Source organism: Saccopteryx bilineata, chromosome 2 (genome assembly GCF_036850765.1).
Source record: "Saccopteryx bilineata isolate mSacBil1 chromosome 2, mSacBil1_pri_phased_curated, whole genome shotgun sequence".
In the NCBI taxonomy this organism is placed as follows: Eukaryota; Metazoa; Chordata; class Mammalia; order Chiroptera; family Emballonuridae; genus Saccopteryx; species Saccopteryx bilineata.
The window spans coordinates 59807287-59822872 of record NC_089491.1 but is presented as its reverse complement, the minus strand read 5'-3'; the positions used below and the strand labels follow the sequence as shown (position 1 = coordinate 59822872).

Here is a 15586-nt window from a genome sequence, read left to right as displayed (position 1 = left end):
TGAAGCTGAAAACCTCCTGTAATGTGGTGGCTGAGGCCAGGCAGGGTCGCATTGGATTCGAGCAGATGGTAGAGGAACTGCGGAGCCGGAAAGTGGAGGACCATTCCCATTTCCTGGGGGCTCACAGAGAGGGGCGAGTGAGTGAACAAAGGAAAATCGCTTTCTGCAGTGGAGGGCAAGGGATCAGGAAAACCGCCCCTCAGGTGGCAGCTGAGGGACTCGGAGACCACACCTCTCAGTGGCAGGAGAGGATCTGGGAGAGCCGCCCCTAGGGAAAGCACCTGTAGCTTTTCATAGAGACACACACGTGTGGCTTTCTGCCACGTGCTCACACACTAATTGTGCAAAGTGCTTACAGCCAGGAAACCAGCGAGCACGCCTAACAGCTGTTTTCCCCACACCTCCCTAGGCCTGCTGCTAGAGGGCTGTGGAATAAGTGTTATCAGGGCTCAAGGTGGGCTGCCCCCAATTATTCCACAATGGCGTATTGATTACTTTGAATTAGTTACTTGACCAGAAGCCAGTTCGAGAAGGGCACATTGACCCTCCCTGGTCTCTTTGAAAGCAGGTGGTAAATCTCTCCTGTGAAAGCTACCGTCCTTGATCCAGGGGGTGGGAGAGGCTCCCTCTAGCTGGAGTTGAGGAGTCAAGAGCCTACACACCTGTGTAAACAAACCTTATTTTTCACTAACTTACTATCAAGACATTATTCTAGTTAGATTCCTAACAAATGAGCATCCAAAACTAAATATCTGTACTGTCAAATCTTCACAAATTTATTGTTTTTGTCTAAAAAATATATATATAAAGGTGAGCTGATTCATCATTCCTCTGAATATTATTTATGACCTCTTGTGGGCAAATACTATATTGTTTTATTTCCTGTTTGTCTGGTCTTTTTCAATTTTAGTATTAGTCCAGCCATAAAAACTCAAGAGTACAAGGGAGAATTTTCCCCTTTCCTACAGTATATTTACTTCAGTCCGTGGTGAAGCCACCATTGCTGTGTATTTTTGATGGTCGGGGAATTGTAAGGCTGGTGGCCGTGGCTGTGCAGATTCGCATTGGATTCCGGCAGACAGTAAAGGAACTGTGGAGCCAGGGGATGGTGGATCCTTCCCATTTATTGGAGGCTCACAAAGACAGGCAAGCCAAAAGAAGAAAAGAAAAAAAGAGGGGGAAAGGAAAACCTACTTTTTGCAGTGGAGGTTAAGGGATTAGGAAATCAACTCTCATCGCCCCCGAGGGGAAGCATTTATATCTTTACAATAGTGCTGTCAGGTGCTCCTGCACTAATTGCACAAAGGGCTTGTAGCCAGTACACCTGCCAGCAAGCCCAACAGGCTGTTTCCCCCACAGGAGTCCATTCATTAATACTGTGTTTCTGATTGCTGATATTCTGTCTCTCCCTTTCTAATCATAAGCAAGGGTTTTCTCAGATCTGCCTAGTGGGCCTTACAGTATTAGCTAGCATATGACCTAGCTAAACATTTTATATGCAAATAGAACTCCTCACTAAAATACTATATATCATTGATCCACCAATATATGCCTTAGTGTGTAGTACATTTATAATTTAAAATAAGATTTTAAAGCCTTACATCTAATCCCCTAAGAAAAGGGAGGAGTCTCCCAGCAGGTCCCCCTGTTTTGATTACTGCTGAACTATACCTAGGCATTAAAGTTTGACCATTTGGGGCCTCCTTGCAGCACTGCCTTCCAGGATCACCTGCTTCCGCCTTAGAAGAGCTCTGGAAGAAAGACCTTTGGTTAACTGTTAACAGTGATCAAAGATAAGGCATTCTCCTCAAGCTGCTAGTGTTATTACCAGTTCAGGGCCTGAAAGGAAACACCAGCCTGTGTTGCTTTCTCAGCCACAGAGAAAAGCTCTTCCACCTTTTTGGCTTGTTCTGATTGGCAGCCCAGAAAGCAGAGCACAAATAGCCACCCCCCCGCCACCCCAGCACTGGCATTTGCACTTAGACACCCAGTGAAGTGCCTCTGTAATCTGCAGAGATTCCATTGATAATCTCATTCCAGTTCCACAGGTAGTATTTTTGAGTGCTTTACACAGAGCCCATCTACATGCAAGTTATTTAGCAAGCGAACTGGAAAGTTCCCTTCAACTGTCTCTGTTAGCATCTGGCTATTTTACTTTGCTCAGGGATGGCTTCTTTTCCAGATAATTTAAACACATGTGAACAAAACTTGTTTTAAATATTTATACTGTGGTTGCCTCATGAACATATTCCTAACTATCCTACTGATGCAACTAGGAAAACTTGTGATGCAATCTGCGTGCGCATAAGTTTCTATTCCTGCTTATAGATTTTCTATTTGTATAATAGTGATTACACTTTTGTTTTAAGTGAATGTAAAATAATTTATTGCCTACATACAAAAATATTTTTTTTGGAAAATTCTATCCATATGCACTTAAGAATTGGTGGTCGAGGGAGGAAGGAGACTGGGAGGGCCTAACATGAGAAGGGGCTTGCTTTGCCCTCTCTGTGCCCTTGGTAAATCAGGAAGGAAAGCTTCCAAGGTCTATTTCTGAAAGATTATGTAGTTTTAAAAATACAAGATTACTTTAATTTTACTGGCAATCAATAGACCTTCAATGAGCCCTCAAACCAGCTGGTAATAATTTGGAAAAAGAGATGAGCCAAAATGATTTAAATTCACAGGTAACAAGAAACAGTCCAGTTGTTTCCATTATCTTACCCACCAGGTGTATTCTTTTATTCACCTTCTTTCCTTGACCCTTTCAGCCTATGGGTGGAGTAGCCCATGAACAATAAAAAATCCTAGAGGAAAAGGAAGGAGAAGTTTTGTTAAGGGCTGGGATAATCACAGGCTGATAAACTCCTGGCTAATCCACATTTGGCTTAGATACTTTAACTGTAGAGTGTCACTGCGCCCCACCCCAACCCCTGGAAGGAACCTGCCCTTTCCCAGCCTTCTTCCAGTAGAGGGCATTTGTTTATGTATTTCTGATAAGCCATACCTAGAAGTCGTTAAGGCCTGATATCTAAGCACTCCCTCTGTCAAAATACAGGCCATTTGTCATTTTGCTCTACCTGTTCTCATTATGACTCTATAATCCAGAAATATAAAGTATAGAACCATTTTGTGTTATGTTGGGAGAACATACCATTTATCATTTAAATCAGGATAATTTTGAGAGTGAAAGGGGGCACTGATAATTATTACATTCAGACTTGGGAAAACAGCTGTGTTAGGCTTGCTCGCTTGCACTTTGCATGATTAGTGTGTGAACACGTGGCGAAGCACGTGTGTGTAGCCTGTGTAAAGCTATGGGTGCTTGCCCTCGGGGCAGAGTGCAGATTGCCTGCTCACCACTGAGAGGGGCCATTTTGCTGTTCATTTGCCTGCTACCGTGAGAAGAGGTTTCCCTGCCTGTTTTGCTCATCCACTATTGTGAGACTCTATTAAACGGGAATGACCCAATGCTTTCTGACCCCGCAGTTCCTCTGCCTTCTGCTCAAATCCAGTGTGGACCTGCTTGACCTCGGCCACTGGCATTACAGAGACCATCCCCAATAAACCAGGACATATGGTTACTCTAGTTCAGGGGTCCCCAAACTACGGCCCGCGGGCCGCATGCAGCCCCCTGAGGCCGTTTATCCAGCCCCCACCGCACTTCCAGAAGGGGCACCTCTTTCATTGGTGGTCAGTGAGAGGAGCATAGTTCCCATTGAAATACTGGTCAGTTTGTTGATTTAAATTTACTCGTTCTTTATTTTAAATATTGTATTTGTTCCCGTTTTGTTTTTTTACTTTAAAATAAGATATGTGCAATGTGCACAGGGATTTGTTCATATTTTTTTATAGTCTGGCCCTCCAACAGTCTGAGGGACAGTGAACTGGCCCCCTGTGTAAAAAGTTTGGGGACCCCTGCTCTAGTTACACACCTTTGTGCTATCTTAGATCTGTCCATCTCTTTAAAGAGGGATTTCCAGGGGCACCAGCAATATCATCCTAGTAGAACAGAGGGAACATGCCAGGAGTGAAGAGTTAGATCAGTGGTTTTAACCCAGACTGCACATCAGGATGATGTGCGTGGCTTGGTAAAAATACACAGGCCTGAGCCCCACTCCCAGGCATTGTACTTTCATTGTTCTGGGATGGAGCGTATGTTTTTAAAGAGCTTCCCAGGTGATTCTAATTAGAGAAGTGCCTCTAAACTTTAATATGTATATATTAACCACCTTGGGATCTTGTTAAAATGAAGATTCTGACTCAAGTCTGAGGAAGCCAGAGAGTCTGCATTTCTAACAAGTGCTCCGGTGGTATTGTGTTGCTGGTCTAGGAGCCATACTTTGAATAGCAGGATCTTGCATTCTTTCAAATTGTAGAGAGGGCAACACCTGCTTTTGTACCCTTACAAACACAAAATGCTGTCCTCTAGACTCACATCTCCAGTTGCCCATTGGACTCCACTTGAATGTCTTTGAGGCATCTTTAACTGGACATATGCAAAACTGAACTCCTGCCAGCCTCCCAGTATCCTCACCCCACCCTCCCCCTACCCCAAACACTCTGCTTCTTTCAGTTCTCCTTTATCTCAGTAAATGGAAGCTCCATTCTTTTAGTTGGTCTGACCAAAAACCTAGGATCCAACTATGACTCCTTTTTCTCCTTCTCTCATACCCCATATTCAGTAGCAAATCCTACCAACGTGAGCTTCAAAACACAAGCAGGGTCTGACCCCCCCCCCCCCCCCCCCCCCCGCCTCTCACCACCTCCACTATTTCTATGCAGGGCCAAGCCTTTGTTTTCTTCTTTAGATTATTGCCATGGTCTCATAACCGGTCTCCTTTTCCTCCATGCTTGTGCATTGCTTGCCCACATCTAGTCTCAGCACAGCAACCAGAGCGACATTTTTAAAGACATATTAGATCACCTCATTGCTCTGCTCACATCATCCAGTGGCTCCTCATTACACTCAGAGAAGAGCCCAAACCCTGACCATGGCCTCAAAAGCCTTACTGGAAATCTACCCCTGACTTCGTCTCCTACCTCTTGTTCTATCTCCCCCTTCACTCCAGCCATTGTTCTGTGAATATGCCAAGCACATTCTTCAGGGGTTCCCAAACTTTTTACACAGGGGGCCAGTTCACTGTCCCTCAGATCGTTGGAGGGCCGGACTATAAAAAAACTATGAACAAATCCCTATGCACACTGCACATATCTTATTTTAAAGTAAAAAAAAACAAAACGGGAACAAATACAATATTTAAAATAAAGAACAAGTAAATTTAAATGAACAAACTGACCAGTATTTCAGTGGGAACTATGCTCCTCTCACTGACCACCAATGAAAGAGGTGCCCCTTCCGAAAGTGCGGCAGGGGCCGGATAAATGGCTTCAGAGGGCCGCATGCAGCCCGCGGCCATAGTTTGGGGACCCCTGCGTCTACCTCATGACACCTACAATGGCTGCTTCCTCTGCCTAGAATGCTGTAGCCTCTATCTGCATGGCTTTCTCCCTCCCTTCCCCATATAAAACAGTCCTCACACCCAGGGACTGCTTATCTCCCTGACCCAGCTTAACTTGTCTCCACAGCATGTATCCCCATCTCATATGTATATTGACTTGTTTGTTTATTGATTTGATTGTCCTCTCCTTCCAGCGGACTGAAAGCACCAGGGGGCAGGGACTTAGCCTGGTTTTCCTCACTGTATCCCCCAGGCACAGAATGCCACCTGGTATACGGGTTGGGCAAAAGTAGGTTTACAGTTGTGAATAGACAAAACACAAGAGTTTATTCTTGTGTTATTATTTATTAATTATTGTATTATTGTCCATACAAACATGTAAATAGCCAATACAGTTTTGCCAAATGGTGAAATATTCAGTGCTACTTACTCTGGAATATCTCAGACTGATTGTGTCACCCAAGAAACTGAAATATTCTGACTCAGTATGAACCTTGGTGCTACCGTCAGATCTTCCTTTATGATTGAGGGTTTGAAGAAAATCAGTTGCCATTTTATAGGTTCCCCTCCAGGCAGTTTAGATACATCCATTATCTTATGAATCATTCCAGTGGCCCCAGAGTAGAATTAACATCCTGCTATTGCAGGTGAGGAAACTGAGTCAGGGAGCCATTCAGATCCAGGGAGCAGGTAATTTTTGGATTTTAGATTTAAACTCAGTCTAATAACAAAACCCAGGTTGTCCATGCTAATGCTTGAGGTCCACAGGGGAGAGAATATCTTATCTGTGCTTGAGTTCAAGGCTGCAGCTGGAACCTCAGCTCAGTGGTCTTACTGAGAGACGTTTTTACTCACTGCAACCAATTCTCTGATTCTTAGACACCAACTGGGTGCCCCAAAATTCAGTTCAGTTCTGATAATAACTACCCCCAGTTAGCTCACACCCCCACAAATTAAAAGGGCTCAGTTCTATAAGACTGCTCTCACTTCAGACCCCGCTGTAGACGGTATGCCAAGGTTACCCACATTTCTTCCCAGCCAACTAAAAATTCAGGGGTTTTCATGATTCCCCCTTCCCAGACTTAATCATTGGCCAGAACAACTCACAGAGCCCAGGAATAGTCTTTGCTTATTTTTATTTTTTTTTGACAGAGACAGAGAGAGGGACAAATAAAGACAGACAAGACTGGAAGGGAGAGAGATGAGAAGCATCAGTTCTTCATTGAAGCACCTTAGTTGTTCATTGATTGCTTTCTCATATGTGCCTTGACCAGGGAATTGCAGCAAACCAAGTGACCCCTTGCTCAAGCCCGCAACCTTGGGCTCAAGCTGGTGAGCCGTGCTCTGATCAAATGAGCCCGCGCTTAAGCTGGCGACCTCAGGGTTTTGAACCTGGGTCCTCTATCCACTGCACTACCACCTGGTCAGACCATTCTTTGCTTATTATTGCTGGTTTATTATTGAAGATACAGCTCAGGAAGAGCCCAGTGGAAGAGATGCCCAGAGAAAGATATGGGGAAAGGTGTTTAGAATTTCCATGTCCTCTGCTGACACAGCCCTGTCCCAGCACCTTCATCTACTCATCAACTCAGAAGCTCTCTGAACCCTGTTGTTAAGGAATTCTTATGGAGATTTCAGGGATTAATTAAATCATTGGCTATTGGTGATTGAACCCTCTCTCCAGCCCTCTTCATTCCTGGGAGATTGGATGGGACAGAAAGTTCCAACCCCCTACACCCAGTCGGTTCCTCTGGCTTCAGCCCTCATCTCAAAGGTGTCACTGTAGGGTGTAGTCTTCCAGCCCGCTGGGAACTACCAGTGTAGAAAAACTCGCTCAAGCCACAAACTATTGTCAAGAGAAGAGGGAGAGGCAGTCAAGAGAGACAAACCTCCTGAGTCCCCTGCTCCCAGAGCTTTTATTGATCAAAAGCAGAAAGGTAACAGGATTATAGTATAAGGAAGGGAGATCAGGTGGTAAGGGGATTAACAAACACAAAGGGAGGGGCAATCTTTAAACCTCTAAACTAATTTTCCTAAAGCCCATTCACATGCATTCCTTTGTGTCTGCCCAAAGGTCACTCATTCACACAGCTTCTTGGTGTTAGCATCCAAGAAACCTATTTATCGCCATTCACACCTCAGGGCTTTTTAACTAAAGTTCCTTAATCCAGGTTATAGAGGGTCCAATATTAGATGGGTGATTCTCTACAGTAAGGGCCCACCAAGAGTCACCTCATGAGCATAAACTCAGGTATGGTGGAAAGGGTCTTACTATGAATAACAAAAGACACTCCTATCAGTCAGGAAATTGAAAGGATTTGGGGAGCTCTGTGCCAGGAACCAGCAACAAAGATTAAAAATATATTTTTATTATACCATGTGCGGGAAACAGCTGTATTATTAGGCTTGTTTACCTGCACTTTGCATAATTAGTGCATGAGCATGTGGCAGAACCATGTGTGCGTAGCCTGTGTAAGGCTACATAAGGCTGCTTGCCCTCAGGGCAGATTGCGAATTGCCTACCTGCACTGTGAGGGGCAGTTTTTCATTCACCTGCTGCTGTGAGAAACCATTTTCCCTGCCTGTTTGCTTGTCTGCCGTCGTGAGACTAATAAACAGGAATGGCCCACAGCTTTCTGGCTCCGCAGTTGTGAACCTGCCTGGCCTGGGCCACCGGCATTACGTACCACATTTAACTAATGTGGAGGATTGTGTTTTGAAAACAAGTTTCTCTCCCTTAATTTGAATTAGTAATGAATAGCCTTTTAAAAATGATTAAAAATGATTATGTGTGTTCTAAACACACATTGGTTATGTTTTATGGTTAATAGGAGATATGAAGTGATTTGGAGAATAAAATTAGAAATAGAAACAATATATGCGATGTGAAAGAGTTAGAAACAGAATGGCACTCAGAGTGGCATACAAATGAACACTCAGACATTCAATTTTCATGACAAGATGAAAAATTATATATGTATATATATGTGTATATGTAAATATGTATACACACATATCCTGGTTTTGGAATCATACTAGATAAATACATGTCAAAAACATGTTATTAAAAAAAAAAACCTGCACAGGGATATATATATGCAAGGACAAACAAGAGGAAATACTCATTTTATTTTACTTCTCAGAGTTTGATTTTTTTTTTGCTGTAATTTGGAAATATCAGGGAAAATGGAAAGATGTAGAGAGAATTTAGAAAAGAAACACGTTGGTTGTTAGAATTGGATGAAACCCTACGGCCAAGTTAATAGCTGTCTCGTTTTGCATGGAAGGGAGGCATTGCCTGGAGGTCTTCAGGAATTTAAAGACTAATATGAGGCAGAGAAAAATGACCAGCTGTTCTCCATATCTAATGAATATGTCATTTCAATAAATAAACTCAAGCTGAACTGAAAGGGACTCAGATTGACCATTAGAACTACTTCAACTGTGAGGGTGTCTGCCCAGTTAAGATGGCTGGTTTGTGCTTTTCTAGGCGTCTCTGTGATTACATAGATTCAGATGATTTTTAAATATGGGCAAGGGTGGAAAGGATGGAGCAAGATAACATTACAAGGTATTCTTTGGCTTTAAAATTTTGATTCTGTGCTTTTTTTTTTTTTTAAATAAATAAGTCCTGGTGAAGTGGGTTAGAGTTCCCTCTAGTGGCATAAGAAGGATTTAGTATAGCTGTGACTTGGTAAACTCAAGTCAGGAAAGAAGCAGATGTATAGGTTTTCTATATGCCTATTCATTTAAGTAAATTACCTCCTGGAAAAATAAACCAGGGCAAAAAGTCCTTCTTTCCCTCACTTAGATATTGAAACTTGGACTCAGGCTCTCTTACTACGGAGGGAGTGTTTTCCCTAGCACTGAGAACCACTCCTGGGATAATCATCTGATGGAGTGTGGAAAACTCCCTTGGGCTGGGAATTTGGCAGGTGTTTCACAGGCTCTGACTCTCACAGTCTAGGGCTGCTTTGCGTTTTGATGACAATGGAACTTTCCTTTGGCCTCTACTATGATCAGAACTCTTTTCAAAAGTACTAAGTGTGTGCTGGCTTGGGCAGCGATTCACCCAGTTCATGCACACTGTGGACATTCAGGGCTTGTGAGGAAGCATGTGCCTTGATGACAGCAACGGACACTATACACTATTCATATCAGTCCCACAGAAAGAGCCTATCTCAAATTGCCCTTTTTAGAAATATAAAAAAGAGACCCTTGGAAGACCCTGCCAAATCTTGGAAGACTATCTTGGCAGTGCCAATTTTCCCAGGAACCTAGGGACCTTAAGAAGCAGAAGAGCTAAAAGTTGTGCCTTGATCCTGGCATTGGGACAACTTTGGGTGAAAGTTTAGAAACCTGAAACTTTGAAGAAATTGTATTTTACCTCCCCATTTCCCAACATGAAATTCGGAATAAAAACAAATGTATTTTACATTTTAAGAATAAATGTAAGAAAATCTTATAAAATGTCATTTTTCCCCCTTTACAATGCTATTTACAATATTTTGGTGCATCTACTTTGCTGTGCCAAAGCACGTGCCTAGCCAGCTACTGGTTAACCTGACACTGTTCAAGTCCACACGTCAGAGTCTTGCTGGATCCTGTTTGCTCAGCCTAAAAAGGGAGCATGAATGAGTTTGCGTGGTCAACACAAGTACAGAGGGTCACTGGCTATAACTGCTCTAGCTGAATGAATGGGCTTGACAGACTATGGCCAGCATAACCTGGCTTTCCCAGCATGCTCTTTGTCCAGCCCAGATGCAGAACACAACCAAGTTGCCATGCTTTTCAGCAGAAAGATATACTAACTTATGAACTGGTGGAGAGTCAGGTTTCTTTAAGGGAGTGTCCTTAGGCAGATAGTAAATCATTTGCATTGCTTGTCAATTGGTGTATCTTGGCAAGTGAATACTTTTGATGGTGAATCTAAAGATGGCCTGTGACCTCCAGAAAAATGCTTTTGGATGACGCCATGCCCTGAAGCAGCAGTAGGAAGTAAAGGAATGGCATGGGCTCCCTACCTTGGTCACATTGTTTTCCCATGGGGAACACAGGATCCAGGCAGTTCAGGGGGGGAATGTGGCTGTTTTAGCTCTACCGTCTGCTCTTTGCTGATTTTAAGTTTGATTCCCTAATCCTGGAATAAGAAACCCTGTTCAAGATAATAGGTGAGGAAGTAGCACCTCAGAAACCGCTTGTATACCTCTTTCAGCCAACTCCCATCATGCCCATTAAAGATGATCATGATTTAGACTTTCATGACTTACTTTTGAATCCTTGGCTAAGCATTTATAAACAAAAATTATGGCTTAAAAAAAAAACAGACTAATTTCACAAAGTGTAAGTGTTGGTCAAATAAGTTTTTAAATATGATATATGTTTGCTCACTTATAGTTTGCATAGGGTGTGGGGTACAGGCCGTTATAGCCTGAGGCTTAGTTTTAAGACTGAGCTTTGCCCCACACCCTTGACTGATTGCATGATGTGGGGTGGTGTACTCTCATGAGGAATCCCATTATGCCTCAGATAAGTGACTTTGTATTAGAGACTTCCTTGTTTGTATATTGCAGGGGTAGTCAACCTTTTTATACCTACTGCCCACTTTTGTATCTCTGTTAATAGTAAAATTTTCTAACCGTCCACTGGTTCCACAGTAATGGTGATTTATAAAGTAGGGAAGTAACTTTACTTTATAAAATTTATGAAGCAGTTACAGCAAGTTAAAGCATATAATAGTAATTACTTACCAAGTACTTTATGTCGGATTTTCGCTAAGTTTGGCAGAATAAATCTTTATAAAACAACTTACTAGAGTTAAATCTATCTTTTTATTTATACTTTGGTTGCTCTGCTACCGCCCACCATGAAAACTGGAACACCCACTAGTGGGTGGTAGGGACCAGGTTGACTACCATGGTATATTGGATAAATGTTTTGATTTCTACACTATAAAACAGGGGCAGACCGGGAGCTTGCTCTCTCTCTGTTCCTGAGATTAGTATTAGAAGAGAGAGCAGAGAAAGGCCACGTGGAAGAGAGGAGATCAGAGAAAGGCCACGTGGAGGAGGCCAGGAGAATCAGCCAAGATGGTGGAGTGCTGAGGGAGAAGCCAATTTGTGCGGAGTTTGTGAAGAGAGAAGGAGATGGGGAACAGAGGTGAATAAGTCTGATGAGAAACCTTTGATTCTAGGAAACTCGGATAAGTCAGTAGCTTTGTGAGCACTGAATGAGTGGGTTTTGGAGCTCAGTGTGTGTTTTTATTTGCCCACCGGGTACAAGCTAGGATTAAAGATGATGGCCCACCAGTTTTGGCTTCATTGTTTCTTTACCGACTGTCTGAATCCAGTGGGAACCTGCATGTGAATGGCCACGATGGCGGTTCCTGGCCCCACAGTCCCACAAATGAGATTTTCTGTGCTGGTCCTTTAAGAGGGCACTTGGTTTTCCACGTGAACCTCTTCCTCCCCCCCCCCCAACACACACATCCCTGTGTCTTCCTGACAATTGGATTGCCCAGTGATTTTTACAACCAGATGTTATATAGGCACTTCTTCCCAGCTCTGGTGCTCCAGTCTAGGGAGCCTGGAATGAAATTGAAACCTCTTACTCCTCAGTGGGAACTTTTTGACCACCACACATGGGTGTGGGGCCATCTCTTTTCATGTCTCCATTCTTCCTACCACTCTGGATGTGACTTATTCTATAATCCTTGGTCATAAGACTTCTGTTCAGCTAGTCTTCATTTGGTATTCATGTCAATTGGTCTATAATTTAGTTGTCATTGCATTTGGTCCTGGGAGGAGGTAAGTGTACTTTCAACTGACTCTGCCGCCATCTTGCATCCCCCGCTGTAAAGCCAGTAGCCACAGCCACCATCACAGCCACCTGGCCTGTGCAGGTTCGCATTTGATTCGGACAGACGGTAATGAAACAAGGGAGCCAAGGACTGGTGGGCCATTACTTTTAATCCAACTTGCACCCAGTGGGAGTAAATACACACAGTGGGAAAACACTTCCATTTCCATCCAGGGCTCCCAAAGCCACTGACTCATCTGAGTTTCCTAGAATGAAAGGCTTCTATCTCACCAGCCTTATTCACCTCTGTTCCCCATCTCCTCCTCTCTGCACAAACTGGTCTCTTCTCTGCAATGCTGATGGCAGGATCTGAGAGAGAGAGAGAGAGAGAGAGAGAGAGAGAGAGAGAGCCCCTGGTCTGCCTTATTTTATAGTGTAGAAATTAAAGCCTTTAAGCCAATATACAAATAAGGAAGTCTCTGATACAAAGCCCTTATCTGAGGCATAAATGGGATTCCTCATAAGAGTGCACCATCCCACATCATGCAACAGTCAAGGGTGTGGAGAAAAGCTTAGTGTTGAAAAACTCTTAGTATTAAAAGGGTGGGAAAGGCTTAGTCTTAAAAGTAAGCCTTAGGCTATAAGGACCTTGCCAACTTATAGCCTGTCCCCCACACCCAGTGCAAACTATAAGCAAGCAAACATACACCATATTTACAAACTTATTTGACCAACACCTGCCATCTGTGTATCCCCTGTGGCGAGGCGTCTGTCTAGAGCTTATGTCCATTGTTTAATTGGGTTGTTTGTTGAGGATTAAGAGTTTTTAAAAAAATATTTGGATACCAGTTTTTTTTTAAATCAGATCTGTGTTTTGAAAACATTTTCTCCAAGTCTGTGGCTTCTGTGAGAAGGCTGACATTCACAGTAATGTCCCCTGTCCTGCTCCCCTGACATCAGCAGCTTCTCTCTCTTCCTCCAGGGAGAGCCTGGTGAGTCCCACATGGAGAACCCATGTTCTCTGCTTGGGAGTTGGGGGGAGGGTCCCATTTCTGGACCCTAATTCACAGAGCTCTGTTCATGAAATGCTCCAGTGCTCCGGAAGTTGGGCTGTGCAATCTCCTATCTTAGATCAATGTTTCTGGGAGTTGCAGAAAACTTTGGAGATTATCTTCTCCCTCTATTTTCCTCACCCAGTGCACTCCAATCTCCTTTCATGAAACAAGGAACCAAAGCCCAGAGAGCAGGTATCCCGTCCAGGATAGCTCTGCCCGTAAGTTGCAAGTTAGAATTGAATCCAGATGTTTGAGATCAAACCCTATCACAGTGACCCTCCTGTGACTGACTTGAGTTGTTCACAGACTTTCTTTCTCCTTTTCCAGGCAGTGCTGAGCCCTCTCATAGCCATCGCGCTGAAAATATCCCAGATTCATGAGAGAACCGGCCGGAGGGGCCCCACTGTCATCACCTGAGGAACGAAAGACCACTCTCCGGGGCTAGAAGAGAACTCTTGGCAGGAGACGCTTCACCCATGCCTTCCTGCTACCACTTTGTGCCTCTTATGACTTTGGGGGGGGGGGATTTTCTGGTGGGGGATGGAAGGGAGTAGGTGGGAAAAGAAACAAATTTCTGTTTTGTTTGCGTTTTGGTCAGTTCCTTCAAATGCTCTAGGGTCTTCAGTGATCTTTTCAAGCTGCAGTGTTATCTGTTACCTGTTTTTTATCACACAAAGGAACCACCCCTTTTGGGAAAGAATGAGTGGGCTAGGAGACTGTTAGCCATGAGATCGGGGCCTCCTTGATGCCAGGTGAGAAAAGGTTCTGAAATCTGCTGGGGGAAAGTCCAGTCCAGGACTTGAGCTGAACCTACACCACACGTGCCCCAGGGCAGACCTGAGAAGACTCTTCAGCAGGGAGGAGGATTTCACTCTTAATCCAATGTCAGGGTTTCCAGTGGGGAATTTGTAGAACTTTTAGGAGCCCTCTGGGTGCCCACCAACTACCTGATGGCCTGCTTTCCCACCTTCCTGTCTCCAAAGTCTCCGTGTCACCTTCTCTCACATCTTCTAAAAGCGTTCTGCACATCACAGTGGCACACTAGCACAAAACATATCAAAGGGTGTTTTTCTTTCTTATCTTGTAAATATTATTTTAGACATGAAGCTGTCTGCATTCCCTCAAATCCAGCCCTTCCTTATGCAGGTGGGAAACAGTTTCTTGACAGGACTTTGCAAATGAATGCTTAACATTCTGGGGGCCCTTCCTTGATTACATCACCTAGGGTGATATCTGGGTGTATACTGCTTCCCTCTGGGAAGACGAAATGTCACCAAGTCTGCTATCTCTCTCACTTTCTCTCTGCTAGCGTGTCTCCCAATAAGGGCTTGTTTTAGTGCACTTGTTTGGACACACTTCAGCTCTCACTTATGATGGCTATTAAAGAGACGATGAAATGCTCTCAGAGTAGGAAATGAAGTGAACGCTGCACTAGAAGCTTACTGGTGGCACCGCGAGGGGCCTGATGAGAGGGAGGGCAGAGCTGGGGCCCCGGCCAGAAGCCGAGAGCCACACTGACTTTCCCTGCAGCTCTAGCAGCCTCATCTGACTCAGCCAGGACCCTCGGGGCAGGGGACCCGCTTGCACATGTTTTGCTTCCTTGGGAACGGCACTCTCACTTGCATCATTTGCACAGATGGCGTGGTGTGCTTTGACTGTTAAGCAATTTGGGATTGCTGTAGTCAAGATTAGTGCAAGCAGGGAAACATTCCCAACAAGGTGTTTTTTCATTTTCTATCTATGCTTCTGTCAGAAATTTGCTAGGACATTTAGTATTCAATAAAAAGAAAATTCCTTACTTCAACCTTATGCAGAGATTGTGGAATTTCGCTTATTTGTGTGTCGTGCCATTTGGGAAACTCCAGTAGTGGTCACTACTCTGGTGAGTCTGCCTTTCAGAACACTAGCAGGGGCTGGTTTTCATTATCCTGACCGTGGGAATTTCTTAAATAAATGGAACAGAAAAGGCAAATTGTTCAAAACTGCCTTTGGGAGCCAGCAGAAACTGAAATGGTGTTTAGTTTTTCATTGTAAGTATTTTCACTTTGGATAATAGGAGGGTGGCTTTGAGCTAAGAGTCCCAAGAACTAGTTATGAAATTTATCAGCAATGGACTACAACTTGCCATCCAGCCTTGGTTCTAATCAGTGAAGTGGAGGTCTACGGTGGCCTTTCATTCACTATTTGCTTCTGTATTGGTCAGCACAATTTGATGCATTCTTAGGCTTGGCTCTAGGTAAGTAAATATTTATTTTTCCTCAAGTTGCTAAA

The 15586-nt window shown here is 43.8% G+C and overlaps 1 protein-coding gene across 1 annotated transcript in view; it reads left to right on the top strand.

Annotated features, from left to right (window-relative positions):
- The window catches only part of PGM5 (phosphoglucomutase 5), a 176265-nt gene extending 161141 nt beyond the window's left edge, over nt 1–15124 (top strand). Inside the window, exon 11 of the mRNA XM_066257150.1 lies at nt 13643–15124. Within this exon, the coding sequence (XP_066113247.1) occupies nt 13643–13732 (90 nt within the window). The 3' untranslated portion in view covers nt 13733–15124. The remainder of the gene's footprint in view (nt 1–13642) is intronic.
- The last annotated feature ends 462 nt before the right edge of the window (nt 15125–15586 follow it).